The 15,625-nt window shown below is 45.6% G+C and overlaps 1 protein-coding gene and 1 long non-coding RNA gene across 9 annotated transcripts in view; both read left to right on the forward strand.

Annotated features, from left to right (window-relative positions):
* The window catches only part of IL1RAPL2 (interleukin 1 receptor accessory protein like 2), a 407,756-nt gene extending 405,131 nt beyond the window's left edge, over window positions 1-2,625 (forward strand). For all 8 annotated transcript variants that reach the window (XM_068957186.1, XM_009672011.2, XM_009672010.2 and 5 more), the window contains one exon: window positions 11-2,625. In XM_068957186.1, coding sequence (XP_068813287.1) covers window positions 11-708 — 698 coding nt within the window. In that variant the 3' untranslated portion in view covers window positions 709-2,625. The remainder of the gene's footprint in view (window positions 1-10) is intronic.
* A 7,237-nt stretch (window positions 2,626-9,862) lies between these two features.
* LOC138068753 (uncharacterized) lies at window positions 9,863-15,625 on the forward strand. The gene is made up of 3 exons (XR_011143493.1): window positions 9,863-10,184; window positions 10,548-10,607; window positions 15,198-15,625. It is a non-coding gene; the product is annotated as an uncharacterized lncRNA (long non-coding RNA).

The following is a 15,625-nucleotide window of genomic DNA, read 5'->3' on the forward strand; positions in this document are numbered from 1 at the left end:
TAATTTGTAGCCTACATTGAAGATCTCACAAGATGTGTTGAGCAAAGCAGAAGACTCATTATCGTGTTAACTCCAGACTATGTTCTCAGGAGAGGATGGAGTATTTTTGAGATGGAAAACAGACTCCATAACATGCTAGTCAGTGGAGAAATCAAAGTTATTTTGATTGAGTGTACTGAATTAAAAGGGAAAGTGAATTATCACGAAGTGGAATCTTTAAAGCACACCATCAAACTTCTCTCAGTGGTCAAGTGGAAAGGACCAAAAAGCAGCAAACTGAATTCTAAGTTTTGGAAGCGCCTAGTCTTTGAAATGCCAGGGAAGAAAAAGGAGGTGGTGTCTCGGCATCAGGTCCTGGATTCTGCAGAACAGGGCCTTTTTGGAGACCTCCAGACTGTACCCTCTCTTGCTGTCACAGGCACTTCTGCCACGTTGGTAGAATCGCGATCTGATTTAACTGATTACCATCAAGCAGATTCTGTGCAAATGAGGCATTATTGCAGAGGATACGAATACGATGTGTCAGCAGCAACATTGCCAGTAGCTTCCATAAGTAACCATCACACATACTGTAACATACCTTTGACACTACTAAATGGACAGCTACCTCTTAACAGTACCGTGAAGGATCCCCAAGAGTTTCACAGGAACAACCCGTTGCTACCTTTATCAGCACAGGAGCTTAGCTTCACCAGCGATATTTGGTAGTGAAGATCAGAACTCATGACCACCGTGAAGACACGTTTTTAGAGAACTTTGCCCTAGCCCCAGGGGGTGTCAAAATACATTTGAAGCAGCGGCACACTCACTTGCTTTTCTACTTGAACTTTTTTGTTTACGTTTACAAATTCTTGACAAAGGGGACGTTCTTTTTGTAACTTAATAATGTCCTTCCTATCCTTCAATGTACAGTTTTATTGGTCCTTAAAAAGGAAGGGGGGAGAACAAAATCACATCCCATCGTTTTACAGTAGGTTTACAATCTGGGATGGATAAATGTTCACTGTATAGGATCTCCAACATCCATATTTATGTAATAGTAACTGAAACATACAGAAGCTGCTGAATTTTTTCATATAAACTTCAGTACAGATTGGAAATTCTAGTATCATATCATGCTACAAAAATTATCTCCTTCATAGACCCCAAGGGATGAGCCATTCTTAAAAGGAAGGAGGAGGAAACCTTCCCGGTAACACTGTCTCACAAATATGTTGTAGTAAATGACCAGCTGAAACAATGCAGATGAAGAGCTACCAGCTTTATCAATAAAGTGCATAGTAAAAGTTACTGCAGAGTAAATCACCTGCTCACATCAGCATCTCTTCATTTTATTATTGAGGCATGTTGTACTCCTAGTCAATATTTAGCAATGTGTTTTTATTAAAAAACTCGTCAGAATACTGGAAGAAGTTTAGAAGGATTTTAAACAGTTTTTGTGTGGATTATAGATTATTTCACAATTTTTGCAGATTTTTAATGGCATTTTTTAAACAGTTTAAGTATAAATTTATCTGTCTGTTAGTAAATTCATTGATTTGAAATTTCCTAAGATCTCTTGACCTGTTTTAAGATTTGTAGTAAAGGCAATGTGATTTTAGATAGGCTCTTTTTTTTTTCCAAAATCAATAGTTACAGTTTAAAATTAACCTTTTACTGAGGATGACAGCAATAGAAAATAATTACTACAGCAATACGCAGAAACAAAGTGCTAAATTTTTTTAGGTTTATTAGCAGTCTGACTTTAATTGCAGTGATAATCACCTGAGACAGTTCTCTCTCTGTTTATCTACCTGTCAATTTATGTACCTTTTAAATATGGCTGAAACAGGAATATTTCTGCTCTCTGTGCAACTAGTAAAAGGTGATGTTTTTAAGCAGCTGGTAAGGTCTTGCATTTCTCACTTACGTGAGCGGTCCCATCAGTAAAATGAGGATACGGTCATTTATCTTTCGCGGAAAGCGTTCTTGCTGTGTGTGGATGGCAAGTGTTACGCAGGTACTCAGCGTCATGCATTACTACTCAGTGAGTCAAGTTTTCTTCCAGCTGGTATTTTTCATGAGGATTTACATGCTCGGATGGTTAAGGGTTGCAGAGACAGACCATGGAGACAACAGTATTCAAGGGAAAAGTTCTAAATAATGAAGGCAGAAGCCAGTTTTGCAGTGTTTAGTAAAGCTTTGACAAAAACACAATGGACGTGAGAGTTTTGTCTCCGTGAGATCTGCTGGAGCAAGTCCCCCAAAATATTTTTATGGCAGGTAACCTTGGTGTATTTCTGTACCTTTTTAGTGTCGCTCTCTTTGATTGCATGAGTAAAAGTTAGCGCTCTGCACACAGCTGCCTGTGGTTCAATCAGCAAACGAGTCCAGTAAATCCTTAACATTTTGCAGTGGTTCTTAAATTGTACCCTGCAGTTAAATGGAAACAAACACTGGCCTAAGACTTAAAGAATTCAGAATGGGCCTAAAGGCCATGAGAAAGATCTCAAATGTGCAATAATCCATAGAGGTTCAGTATTTTTTCCGTTGCTTCTTTCCCCAGTTCTTTATTCTGTGACCTCTTATACCTGTTATTATCTGTAAGGTTTTCATTAATTTCTAAATAATATGTGTTTGTCTGTTGTTTTTCTAGCATTATTATGCGTTTGACACAAACACAGAACATGGAAATCTAGCAATGATATTAATTTATTACACAATATGGAATTAGAACTTGCTCTTTTGTGGAGTTAAGTTCAGAACCTGTAGGTGTTTAATATACATATTTTTCTACAGAGAAAGTGACTTTACCTCCAGTATGAATATATGTGTTTCAACTCCCTCCCAGAAATTTAAAAAATTTGCACTGTTTTTTAAGTGTTGCAGACTGTGTTTACACTGGCTATATTCTTTAATGCAAAGTGTAATTAAAAAAAAAAAAACTAAAAGAAAACCTTGCATGAAGAGAGTTGCATATGTTTAAATGAAAAGCTGTACTTTTCATTACTTTCCTTTTCACATAACACTAAAATCTGGTTAATTCGCATAGAATGTTCAGCGAGATTTTAAACCTGCTAGTTCTGTATTAAGCATGCCAACTCCAAAAAAAGAAAAAAAAAATCCACTTTCCAGTTGGTCTGCTTCTTTTATTTGCAATGATGAAATATGGGTAGCAGATTCATTTACCTGGTGACAGTATGTCTTTAAGAGTAGTAGCTATTCAAAAGCAATCATGTTTGCATTGAGGTGACATGAAAAGAACAGTTTTTCTCTCATTTTGCAAAACACATTGTGTAATATCTATGTATCTCTATATTTTAGTTATAGATGACAACTCACAATCTGCTTTAAGATTTCTAAGTGTGTATTGAGTACTGCGAGAATATATACATAAATCCGAACCGGCTGTACCCCTCTGCTTTCCGTATGGGGAAGGGGACATGAGCTCAGGAGCTCTCTCATTCACTTCATTTCACGTGATAAAGCTATTGGCTGCTAGAAATCTAGCATTTCCTTTAGTAGCGATTAACGACGTGGAAAACTAGAGCGAAAGGCAACCGTCGGTGGGAGCTGGGTGGCGAAGGGCTAGGAGCTTGTCCCCTGGGCAGCTGCGAAAAGCAGCTCCCTGCCAGCCCTCCACCCGGCTCCCTCGTGGCGGCAGCGGGGCCGCGGTGGCGAAAGCGTTCCAGCTCTTTCATACAAACTTCATTAGTTGAAAGGGGTATTTTGCTTTCCTTTGTCTCACAAAAGCTTTACTGAGCTGGATTTATCGGGGAGGGCACCCAGTGCGGCTGGGCCCTGGGCTCGCCAGCGCTGTCTCGCCCCAGCGACAAACTCTCCGGCAGCAAACGTCGCCGGTGTAGCTGCTGCCTGGGTGTTCTGATTTGGGTCGTGTTCATTTTAAAGATGGATTATTACAGCGTTTGGCAAGTATTGCTTGTGTACTTATCCTTGCGTGTGATGTGTTACAGAAGTTTCAGAAGAGTATAAAAATGAGCTAGAAATTGGAAGCCTGTTCAGTCTCTGCAGATTTTACTTTCCTAAGGAAAATTTTCAGACAGAAAGCTGTAATTTTGAATGAAATAACAAGGCAGAGTGAATATCAACGGTTTTGGGGAGCTGTGTGCTGGACCAGTGTTTTAATAATTAATATTCCTGTCTCTAGATGCTGAATGAGAAAGCTGTATAAAGATATTGCTGTCCTCTGTCTGCAGGGCTGCTCCAAAAGCCATTCAAGCCAGCAGAAAGCGCTCCATCAAATTCAGCAGCAGACTTTGGATAAGGTCCTAAAATACTAGGTTTATTGTGAACAGAGGAATGAAAAAGACAAAAGAGACAGAAAGAAGCCAAGAGACTAATAATCATTTGCTTATTTAATCTGCCTAAAATCAAACTTATTTTTGTTTCTGTTTGGTGCAGATGTGCTCCAGGACCATTCAGCCTTGGGAAAGGAATTTAGTGCATTTCTTTCTTACAAACAAGATAAGGACTTATTTATTGGTAAGATACTTTTAGAAAAAAACTCACGCGATTTTTAAGGGCTTCTGCTCTGCTCTCAGTAGCTTCTTCTGATTCAACAGGCTCTCTCTCTTCAGCCAAATGCTTAAGTACACACTTAAATTCCCCATAATTCAGTGAGAAATACTTTACTGAGTAGGGGCCTGGAAGAGTAATTTGAAGACCAGTGCCGGAAATCATGGCATTTAACTGCTTTTAGAGCTGTGCCCTTATGGAGAACCTCATAGCAGCTTTTCCTATTTCAGTCTTTGAGTAGATCCAAGCCTTACAACAGAGCAGCTGTCACATCTCAGTCCCGGCTGCAAGAGGGAGAGTCGCTAATGCTTCGTAACCTGGCAGTGATGTCCCCCCAGTGCTCAGTGGGAGCTGGAGAACGATGGCTTTTTTCTGTGTCCCACTGGGCACTTAAGGCACAGGGCAGCTTGGCTGGAAGCACGACCTGCACGAACCTGCCACCTCCAACCAGCATTTTGTACATCTTCTCCCCCTTGACGGATCCCACGGGAGCTGCAGAGTTGCTGGAAGGCTAAGGAGTACGTGCAGAGAAGGGAAAGGAAGAAGAGAGCAGCCAGAGTCCAAGGGTTTTCCAGGCAAAAACGCTGTTTCAGTACATTACAATGACATCTTGCATGAATGCATTACATTTGTCCGCTTTTCAATGGACGCTGGGCAAAGTTCCCCTGAAAATACTGTTCCTTGCCAGCTCGCTCACTTTACAGCTCTTGTTCTGATCCTTTTAAAATTAAATTTCAGTTTGCTGTTGGATGGGAAATTTTCTGGGTTTTCTTCCACAGCAAAACTGCCTCTCCTTAGTGTGTGTGTGTGTGTGTGTGTGTACATGTGGAAATTCCCCACCAAATAGCAGCTCATGCTTCCAGCTGCTCCTGTGGGTTTGACAGGCCACGAGCATTACTCCATCACCTCTGGTGAGTCAGGTGAGGTGAGTGGCTCTTCCACGCCACTGGTCCCATCACCAGTGTGTGCCTGCTAACGCCTGGCTCTGGCAGTTTGGGGGACGTCTCGGCTGCATTGTTGCTGCATTTGGTTGCTGCCTGCCTCGCCACGGGGCTCGGTGCTCTCCAAACAGCAGCTCCTGTGCCCTGTAGCTCTACATGCCGTATCCATGGACATTGGCACCGTCCCGAACCCTACTGAGCAGTGTAACCACAGCCAAGGCATGTTTGCCTGTAGCAATGAAGCTGTGCAGGAGTCGGCTCTTACCACAATCCCTGGGAATTAGGCCGGGTTCTCATGTCTCAGAGGTATTGCCAACTTCACTGCATTAGGACCGCAAGAGATAACGGCTGCCCAAAGCAGCGTGGGGGTAGAGCCCACCTCGGCAGCAGGGAGCTACAGGCCCTTCGCAGCGGAGATGCTTGGAAGGACGACGAACGTGTGGGCAGCGCTGGCATGCGCCTGCCCTGGCTGCTCAGTGCCCCCTTCCGCCTAGTCTCAGGACACAGGGAGCTGGGGACAGTTAGCGTAGGCCAGGGTCAGGCAGAAAGCACCTACCTGAACATTATGATGGTGTTCCTTTAATGTAGGAAATATTGCTCTACTTGTTTGTAAAATAGTGAAAAATGCATAACATTAGCTCCCCCCATGGTCTTGAAAGTATTTAAGATTTCAATACTTCATAAGAAATAATGATTAAAATAGTTCCTTTTTGGCACCAGTTAGAAAAACAAGTATTTAAAAATACAAGGCTTTGGAATACTTTGTTACAGGAGGAAAATAAAATTAGAAAATGGGAAAGTAATGGCAGATCATGTTGTTGCAAACAGAAAGAACAATGGTGATTTTACGTTTTTCTTGTTGCTGAAGTGTGCTGCCCTAAAGAAATGACATGACGTGTTTGTGATAGTGAAAGAAGGACAGCTTTCCAGTGCTCACCGCAAGAAGACGTTGGATCATTTCAGTGCCACTGGAGAACTTTAGAACAGAGGTTAATAAGGCGGCTCCAAAAAAGTATACAACAATGTCTAAAAACAAAAGAAACGTAAAGTAAAAGTTAGCAAGCTTTGCCAGGGTATTTGTCATTTAAATGTAAACCAGTAGCACTGCCTGTAGAAGCAGAACATGACCTGTCAGTGTTCTCACTTCATTGCAGTATCACTGTACAGCTACAGGCCAAGCAGGAAAACAAATAAATAATAATAATAAAAAAAAACAGTTTGTCAGGCTGAGCCAGATTCTCGTGGTAGGTATTCTGCAACCGACTCCTCTGAGTCATTCTGATGGCGTGTAATTGGCTTTGCAATGTTTTAAGAGCTTTCTTCTCTTCAGGACAAACACAAAGACAAAGCAACATATTTTGTACTAGATGAGTGGTGCAAATTTCTTTAAGTCGGTAAAGTTTTCTTGTACGCACCCATGGGTGATAAATGTTTTTCTGGCGGAAAGTCTCCGCTCCAGGTATGTGAAGTGAGGTGTGGGCCAGGAACAGGCTGAAGTGTGAGCGCCAGCCGCTACTGGTGCCCCTTGGGCAGAGTGGGACTGAGATCAGTGGGGACGGTGGAGTCCCCTGGGGCATCCAGCGCGCTCGCGTCTGGCACTGCAGGCTCAAGCGTCCGGCCGGGTGGTGGCCAGAGAACATAGCACCCTCTAGGACAGAGCTCAGCCTGCACAGAGTGATTTGCAAAATACCTTGTGCCCTCTTTTATCGGAGGAATACAGGCAAGCCAAGGTAGAAATTAAAATTGCCACAGGAAGAATCATACTTCTCATTTCTAGATAAATTCAAATTATTTGGGATTCAGAGCACGGCCTTGGGATTTGTGCTGTGGAGGAGAATCTCAGTGATTCTCATGCAGGGAATGCAAGGGGCTTTGCTTCTACTACCAAGGCATATTTTCAGGAGAAATCTAGACCCTGATGTGGCCTAGACTTAATGTAAATTAGCCTCTTCTGAGAAGGCTCAAGAAGAGGTGTAATGAGATGTGAAGAAGCTTTTAAAATACTGTATATTCTAATCAGCATGTATATGTGGCTTAACGGTAACTTCTGCCAGCACCCAAAAAGGAGCATTTAATACGTAATCCCCAATAACATTAAAGAGAGTCCATATTCTGCTTAGACTGTGCACAGAGAATTAACATCTATTCCACAAATAATAACAACCTTTAAAATCCTTAACAGTTCTTTGATTAAAGGATATCAAAGGCTTTGTGATCATGAATCGATTAATCTAACACCTAACTGGGCTGGGCTGGGGAAATGTTTTCATCCTCTCTTTAGCGAGTAGAAAACAGGGTTAGGATCCATTTTGCCCACGATCCTGCCAAAAATCCAAGGTGGAGCTGGGGCTGTTCCCCGGCTCTCCCAGGCCTGAGCTCTGGGAGGAATCCTAGGGACGACTCGCACAAGACAGAGGATTTGGGCTGGTGGGGCAGGTATTCCCACAAGTCATGAGAAATCTGGTTCAGAGATCCGTGATAAACCTACGCTTTAGTTAAGTGATAAATAACGAAAGATAGAACAACCCCTGAACGAGGGGTCACCCTGACGCTGCCCTGGAGGACGCGGACTGCGCTCTGAGAGCGAATCTCAATGCTTCCGTTCGGGATCCGCAGCTCGCTGCGGAGAGGGAAACGCAGGAGCTTACTGGTGGCCACAAAGTGACTTTGGAAGGACACAGCCCGGCAAGGAGATGAGACGGTAGGAAATCTGTGTGCTGGAACACAGCACAAGACACTGGCAAAAGGAGACAGTGGGGAAAAAATTGGGCTGAAGGATAATTTAAACCTAACAACCAGCCTGAACCCAGATCAGAGCTCTGGCTCTTAAATTGCCAAACTGGGAAAAGCTGAACAAATGTCACTGCTAACCCCATCAACATGATGACTGGAATAAGCATCTGTGCTGTGACAGCGCCAGGCGGTGAGGAAAGCTTCGACCCAAGGCCACAACGTTTTCAGTTACCTTTCTGAACGATTTCTCCTTGCAAAATGCCCAGTCGGCCACACGCTCCAGGTGCACCTCAGCGCTCGGGGAATTCAAAGCAGCCAGGTTATTGCAGGAAAAAAGGGAGCCGCCTGAGACGGAGGAATAGAGGGGGCCGGTGGTCAACTTGCTTTTGTCCTTGGCAGACTCCCCCCATACATGCAATACCAGCACGAGCACCCTGCAAGAAGAGTTAACACGGCGGAGGCAATCATCGGGTGCAGGCTGAGCAGCAGGCGAGCCGCGCCGCGAGGCGTGGGAGCCGGGGCCACGGCGGCCCTGAGCCTGGACGCTCGCCCGGACGCTCGCCTGCGTCCCAGGGGCTGCCAGGGGCACCGGGCGGCTCTCGTGTGATGGCTTCAGCATCGGGTGGTTACTGCAGCCTGCTGCGATGCCCATGAGAGGGCTCCAAAACTATTTAAAGTACCCAATTTGTGAGCTCCGCAGGCCCCAAGCAGAGGTGAATCCTACCCAAAGGGCTCTGCCCGCGGCAGACAGGCTGCGGTGAGAAACTACAGGTTGGAAGGGGACACTAATGCAAACAACAACAGCAACATTAGAAATTAATATAGCAGTCTATTTTCAGTCCCTTAAACTGGTAACTGTTGTAAGCTCATCGTCTTACATGCCTTTAAAATACTGAAGTCCCTGGAGAGGGCATAGAAATAGCATTGCCTCTAGCAGACAGCGTTTTGCTAGCTGGGTACCCCAACGCGGCGCACGGCAGGCAGCCAAGCACAGTGCCGCAGCTCCCACAGTCAGCAAAACAGTGGCAGCCCACACCAAGGGCTTTTCTTGCAAAATACAGCTAGCGTAACCTCTGAGCTGCTAATCATTTTCCCTTGTTGGCAGCCAAACAAATGTTACGAAAGAATAATTCTCAGCATCCATTGTACCTGGAGGGTTAACAAACATGTATAAGAAGAGATCCAGATATAGAGCTGGCAGCTTGTGCTGCTCCTTCAGCGTGTGAAGAGCTCTACAGAGACTTGAAGGATGATGGGAGTTGTCTTTTTTTTTTTCTTTATTTTCTTTTTTTTTTTGGTCTTCTTCTGGAGAAATAAGGTCACAGGAATTGTCAGAGGAGCATGTGGAGTGATTATAGCAGAAGCACAGAAGCCCCTCAGGAAACTTCTTGATTTTTAGAAGCCTGATTCTTATTATTTTACAGGAAGACTGTAAAGTACAAATTAGTAGGACAGGGAAGGAAGCGCCTAAGAGAACAAGAGTGATTTGTGCAGGGGTGTGATAGAAGAGGAAGCAGAGAGGAGAGAGATGAGGTGGTTGGCAGGGGCCGAACCAGCACGTCCACATGGGTTTGCTCCTGGGGTGCGTGGGGATGCCCGTGTGGGCTGGCGTCCCGGCCCCAGTGGTTCCAGTGCCGTCACTTCCCCAACAGGAGATTCAGCACTGATGGCAAAGCTACTACATCAAAACAAGACTAAGCTATTACCAGGCAGCCTGCTGAGGACCATTTTAAGTTGTAGCAAGTTATTATTTAGCTTCTTAAATAGTGCTTTAAAAATGATGATGTAGCAGCCAGTTTTCCACGAGGGAATTGAAGCAAGGCGAGCTCGGCTGAGCAGCGACGCCGGCGTGTCTGTGCCGCTGTGCTCGGCCCCAGTGCTGCCGGGAGCAAAAGCCCCTTGCTGACCACTGGCACCCAGGGCAGCTCTCCGCTTCCCTAGATTTGCCTTGCACTCAGGCTATCGTCACTGAACTGTGAGCCAATGTTCGTGGAGGTGACGTGATTTTTCTGCAGACTCCATGTTGACTGGGCCACGCTAGACGACTCCGTTGCTGCGGGAAGGGAAAGGCTGCGTACAGAAAGCCTGAAATGCAGCGTTGGGGCGGTGGAGCTCACTGCAACGATTAGAAATGACATGTTACGGTACTTGGCTAATTCAGGAGCTTAGTCCCAGCTAAGCACCCAAAGTAACCAAGTAAAGGCTCTAATGACACCAAAGATCAGACTCTAGCATGCAGCCTGGGAAGTTTTCCTATAGAGTAGCGTTGCTTAAGCGTATGCGCGAGCAGTGAGCCTCTGACAATAGGCTTTGTTAGTATATAGCAACATTTCTTTACCATTACTCTCTTCCCTACAGGCCATGGAGGAAATGACTAACTCCTGAGCAGGCAGTCAAGGACCTGCTGATAGATTTCAGGTACGTGTGGGAAGGTAAAAATGCTCTGGTGCCACGTGTAATCTTCATGGTATTAGTCAAGCGTAATGTCACAGCACTACACCTAAGATATACTTGCCCAGAAAAATCATAGCCTGCTAATTTGGAGGCAGGGAGGCACTGGAGTTTTTTGCACTAAGGTTATAAAATAAAGGCCTCCACCTGAGCTATCTCTTTTGGGAAATGAATGATAATTTGCCGGAACAGGGGACAGCTGAAGTTAATAATGATATTCTGTTGTAAATTTACCACTGTAAAGCCAGAGTCAAGTCAATGTAGTCACTAGGGCTCTGTACCTGATTCCTCTAAATGAGAATTTGTCCCATTAATCTGGGGGGCTTGAAAGGAAGATTGTAATAACACTGAGCATTTGGTTTCAGTTGATCCAACAGCTTCTGCTGAGGACATAAAAAAGTACCTATGAGGTACAGGGTTTGGTTTTTTTGTAACTATACTAATTAATGTGATGTGGTTTGAGAGACTTTGTGATTCCTTCTATCCCCGAGGGGATAGAAGGAATATTTTCCATTTGCCACCTGAGGTAGAAATTTAGCATGACCCTCACACCCCAATTTTACATGGGTATGACATGAAATCCTTCACCAAATTTTAAGAAGTGAGCTGAAATCGCACCCCCCCTCCCCAATCAAACCAACCATCCCTCCCAGATCCAGCTGTACTGTAAGAGGCCACAAAGGCTGCAGTGCAACGTTGTCCAGGAGACCAGGAGCTTCCTTCCTGACCCCACAGCAATCAGGTTGCAACCTGACTGAAATTCAGTTATCTTCCTGATAGCACTCCTCTTGGCGACAGCCGTCAACGCATCCCCAGAGCACGATTGCCCCAGGGCCTGGCCTCTGGGTTGCCCTTCCCCATCACCTCTGGTTCCCCCTCACCATCTGACGAGTCAGTGAGAAAAAAATGCAGAAAATGCTCTCAAAAGGTTAAAAAGAAAAACGCAATAGAAATGCTGCCAAGTAAGGATCAGCCCTGGAAGCCTTCTAATTCTCAGTTCTTGGACATGTGGAAAAAATAATAGTCATGAAAGGACTAGCAGGCCCTCCCAAGCTAGATGAAGAATAGCAATACAAAGGGACAGAGCAAAGACGAAAAAAAATGGATAAATGAGGAGCTTCCCAGCAGTTGTTACATGGAAATGAGAAGAGGATAACTATTTAATGGCAGCATATGCCTTGAAAAATTTGAGGTGGTCATGAAGGGGATTAAATATGACCAAAAAAAAAGCATAGCTAGCATCAGTGCAGGCGACTCATCAGAAGAAGCCAAAAAGAGAAAAGGGACGGCGTATACGAACCACAGACCTTTGCTGCATTGCTCGCACAAATGTCAAGGGAAAACACAAACCCATACACCCACAAAAAAGTAAAGCAAATTATTATCTGGCTGAGCAGGAAGACGTGTCTGGACAAGAAAAAACAATCAATCTCTATGGGGTAACCTAAGTCCAAAAAAAGAAGAAAGAAAATTTGAAGTTTTTTTGCAGTTAATCAAAGAGTTTTCAAGGGCTTTTAAAAAATGTATTTAAAAAAACCAAAACCCTAGGAAAAAAATTGAAGCATTGTTGTTGCTCCAAAGCCAGAAGTGGGATAAGGCCCAGGGGTGAAGCCTGGAGACACCCCCGGGCCCTGCCAGGGCTGCAGGGAAGGGGCCATGTCCACCGGGGCAGAACATAAAACCAGCAGGTCCCGTCACGCCGCCCATGGGTGCCCGGGGCAGCTCACCACACCTGCGCCAGCCTGCTCTCCTGCTCACCCCACGGGGCCGTCCGGGGCAGCCCGGACAGCGCGGAGCGGAGCGGAGCGGCCTGTGCTGGTGGGTACGGTCGTGCTGGGGAGGCGCCGATGGAGGCTGCGTGGCCTTGCAGAAGCGTGGATCCAGTGAAAGCCCCTGGGGATTTTTTTTTTGGTGAGTGGGGTGGGGAGCAAAGAGACCAGGGTGGCTCCTGGGAACGGCATCGTGCACCTTGGGGATTTCTTCTACTGGCGTCAGAGCGCTGTGTGATCGAACGGCACTTTCAGGACAACAGCACGGACAAGCCGATTGATTGATGAGGCTCTTTGAGGCTAAAGCAGGAGAGCAAAGAGCGCTGGGCGCTGTGACGGGAAGGCGCGCCGGGAGGAGGGAGGAGTTGCCTAGCCTGGCTTTGGCAGCATGCGCCTCTTTCCAGTCATCGCTGGCCAGAGATAGACCCTCAAAGTGAGGGCACGGGGTTAAACTTGATGATGCTTAAAATATGGGAGATGCCGGACTCTTCCCTTTGAGCCCTCTGGGGTTTGGGCTGGTGGGACTGGTATTTCCTCTGCAACCAGGAGGAAGACAAGCATTTTTCTTCTCCTAAGAGGTCTACTGAGGGAAAGACCCAATGCTGTGAAGGACTTAGCAGCCTCCACGGATGAGCCTGATGCAGGGGGCACTCTCCAGGGGCTGTGAAGGCAGAGCAGACTGACGGTGGCATTTTCCGAGGCCAGTAGATAGAGCATGGACCTCTGTATAAACACAGGTCTGCTGTTATTTCAAAAGAAACAGAGATGTTGACCTGGTAACCTAGCCACGGCCAAAACACTTCCAGAATAATGGAGCAAGCCTGCCCTTTCTGTAATGCTAGTGTAAATGCTCCTTTTCAGGCATAAGCATGTGACTGACCTCAAGAAAGCGGGCGAACTGTGTTTTTATTGCTACAAAATGATGCAGAGTTTACTGACAAAAGCAGATTGGGCAGCTGGTGAGGTTTTTAATCACAGAGAAGAGTCCGTGGTCACTGAATGTTAATCCACAGCTGTTTACAGCCCTGTACGGTTATCACAGGCATGTTATTTTCCTGGGCAGGAGCTTAAAACTGTGTCTCTTAACACAATGTGATGATGGATACTTACTGTCAAACAAGCGTGTCCAGGAAAGTGACGGTTCCAGCATCTGGGGGATATGCAGTAACTTTTTCATATACATTACATAAGGTGATGTGACATATGTCCTACAGGAAACCAAGGGGCCTGGTGAGAGATTTGCAGAAAATTTTCTGATGTGGTTTTCTGCCTTTCAAGACATTGCTGATTTGTCTGTTTGAAAGAAAAAAATTACTGCTGCTTTAAAGATTTGGTGGTAAGCTTTCATATTCAAAAATCAGATTTTCCATGAAGTTAACTGATGAAAAGGAAAAAGACAAGAAGGGCAGCTAGGGCACTGGGATGGGATTCGAGGGGGGTGCGTTTTCCATACCCAGTCGCGCTGCCATCTGTGATGTGACCCTGGACACATCGATTGTGTCTGCCTGGCCTACCATAACCTATGTGTAACTGAAGATACTGGCTGTCCTTTTTCCTCTCGCTGTTAGTGTGTGAGGTTTATGAGCTCATGGGCCAAAGTCCATCTCTTACCTTATAACCTAGCGCTCAGGCTTCTGGAAAGAAAAGGATTAAAAGTGAAATTGGCTTTTTCCAAACCCGTAAGAAGCTACTCTCAGAAATGAGGCCATCGGAGTGACGCACCCCAGATGTGGTTTGCAGAAGACTGTGGACTTGCCGGATCTGCTTGGAATAGCTCGCCCCATGACCTCATAAAATACTCAGCTAGAAGAAATCAGCTTTTGCTCTTTAAAGCTGTGTAAGCATGCAAACTGCTCAAAGAAGGTATGAGGGCTCAAGGAGTTAAGGATGCTTAATTGGTTTATGGAGCTAAACTCCTTAAAGAACTTAAGCCGCTATAAAAAAGGAAGCTGGTTTAAATCCCCCGTTCTCCCTGCTGGAAGTCTAAGCCCAAATATGCTATGGGGTGCCTGTTCGGTGCTCTGCGGCGACTCAGCCACTGGAAAGCAGCCAGGCAGCTTCCAGAAGACAGCGATTTCCTGGGTGGTGCCGAAGCGCACTGTCGTGTGTGGTCAGGACATCTTGTTCACCAATTTTTTTGGACTAGTGGAGCAGTCCATGAAGGGTTGTTGAAAGCAGCTGTAATTAGGGAGGTCTGAGCATCTCTTTCACTTGCCCTAGGAGGCAGAAAGCAGAGAGGCCCACGAGAAATGGAAACCAACCAGTCTCTCAGAGTATGATGCCTTTATTTCTGTTCCTCCTTAGGAGAAAAATATAGTCACCTCTCTTTTTAATGAGGTAAGAGCTTTAGCTCTTCAAGATGGGCAGAGTAAGACGTTTTGCTCTTAAGTTGTTAGTTTTTGTGCCACTTCCTTGCGCTGAATCCAAGTTCTCAGCACGTTTTTAATAATACGTAGAGCAGAAACGGAGCTGGCGTCCCAGCGTCCGTCTCGCCAAAGCCGTAGGCGAGGGGCAGCCCTTTCCCTGGTCGATTGTCTCTGCTTATGCAGCCGTGTCGTGCCGTGTTTATGGTGCTGGTGTGGAAAGGGGGGGATCCACGCCACAGCCCGCCACGTGTGACCTGAGGGCACGCGTAACCTGGCATTATAGCCTGCTGTTAAGATCTGTGTTGTTTAAAGGGTTCGAGCTACTGGGAACATCCATGTTGTGTAGGACAGCCCTGCGCCACAGGTTATCACGCTGCCTCTTTGTGCGAACAAAGCAGCAATTATATTGTATTTGTTTCCAGGTTATCGACAGAAACGTTGAATACGCCCTGTCTCGGACCACTGCCACGAGCACATTCCCTACCCACAAAACTTCCATGACTAAACATCTGTGAGTGACTGGCAGATGCACAGAGACTTCCGGTTCCTCCCAAGCCACTGAACAACTTTGTCTGATTTAATGTTTTAAAATATTTGCAGTCTCAGCTGCCAGCTGCACAGTGCAGTAGCAGTACCAGGGCAACTGCAGCTACCTCCTGCTTTCCCATGTAGACTGTAAAACTGGGTGTGCAGTGAAAATACTGACAGCCCTTTACGAGAGCCGTGTTAGCTATTATCAGACAGAGCATGATGATACAGATACAGTTGAAACTTGGCTGGAAGTGATATGCTGGCTATTAATATACAAAGATAGAGAATGTTTAGATAGGACTGGCAAGGCTATACAGGA

The sequence above is a fragment of the Struthio camelus genome, chromosome 11, assembly GCF_040807025.1.
Source record: "Struthio camelus isolate bStrCam1 chromosome 11, bStrCam1.hap1, whole genome shotgun sequence".
NCBI lineage: Eukaryota > Metazoa > Chordata > Aves > Struthioniformes > Struthionidae > Struthio > Struthio camelus.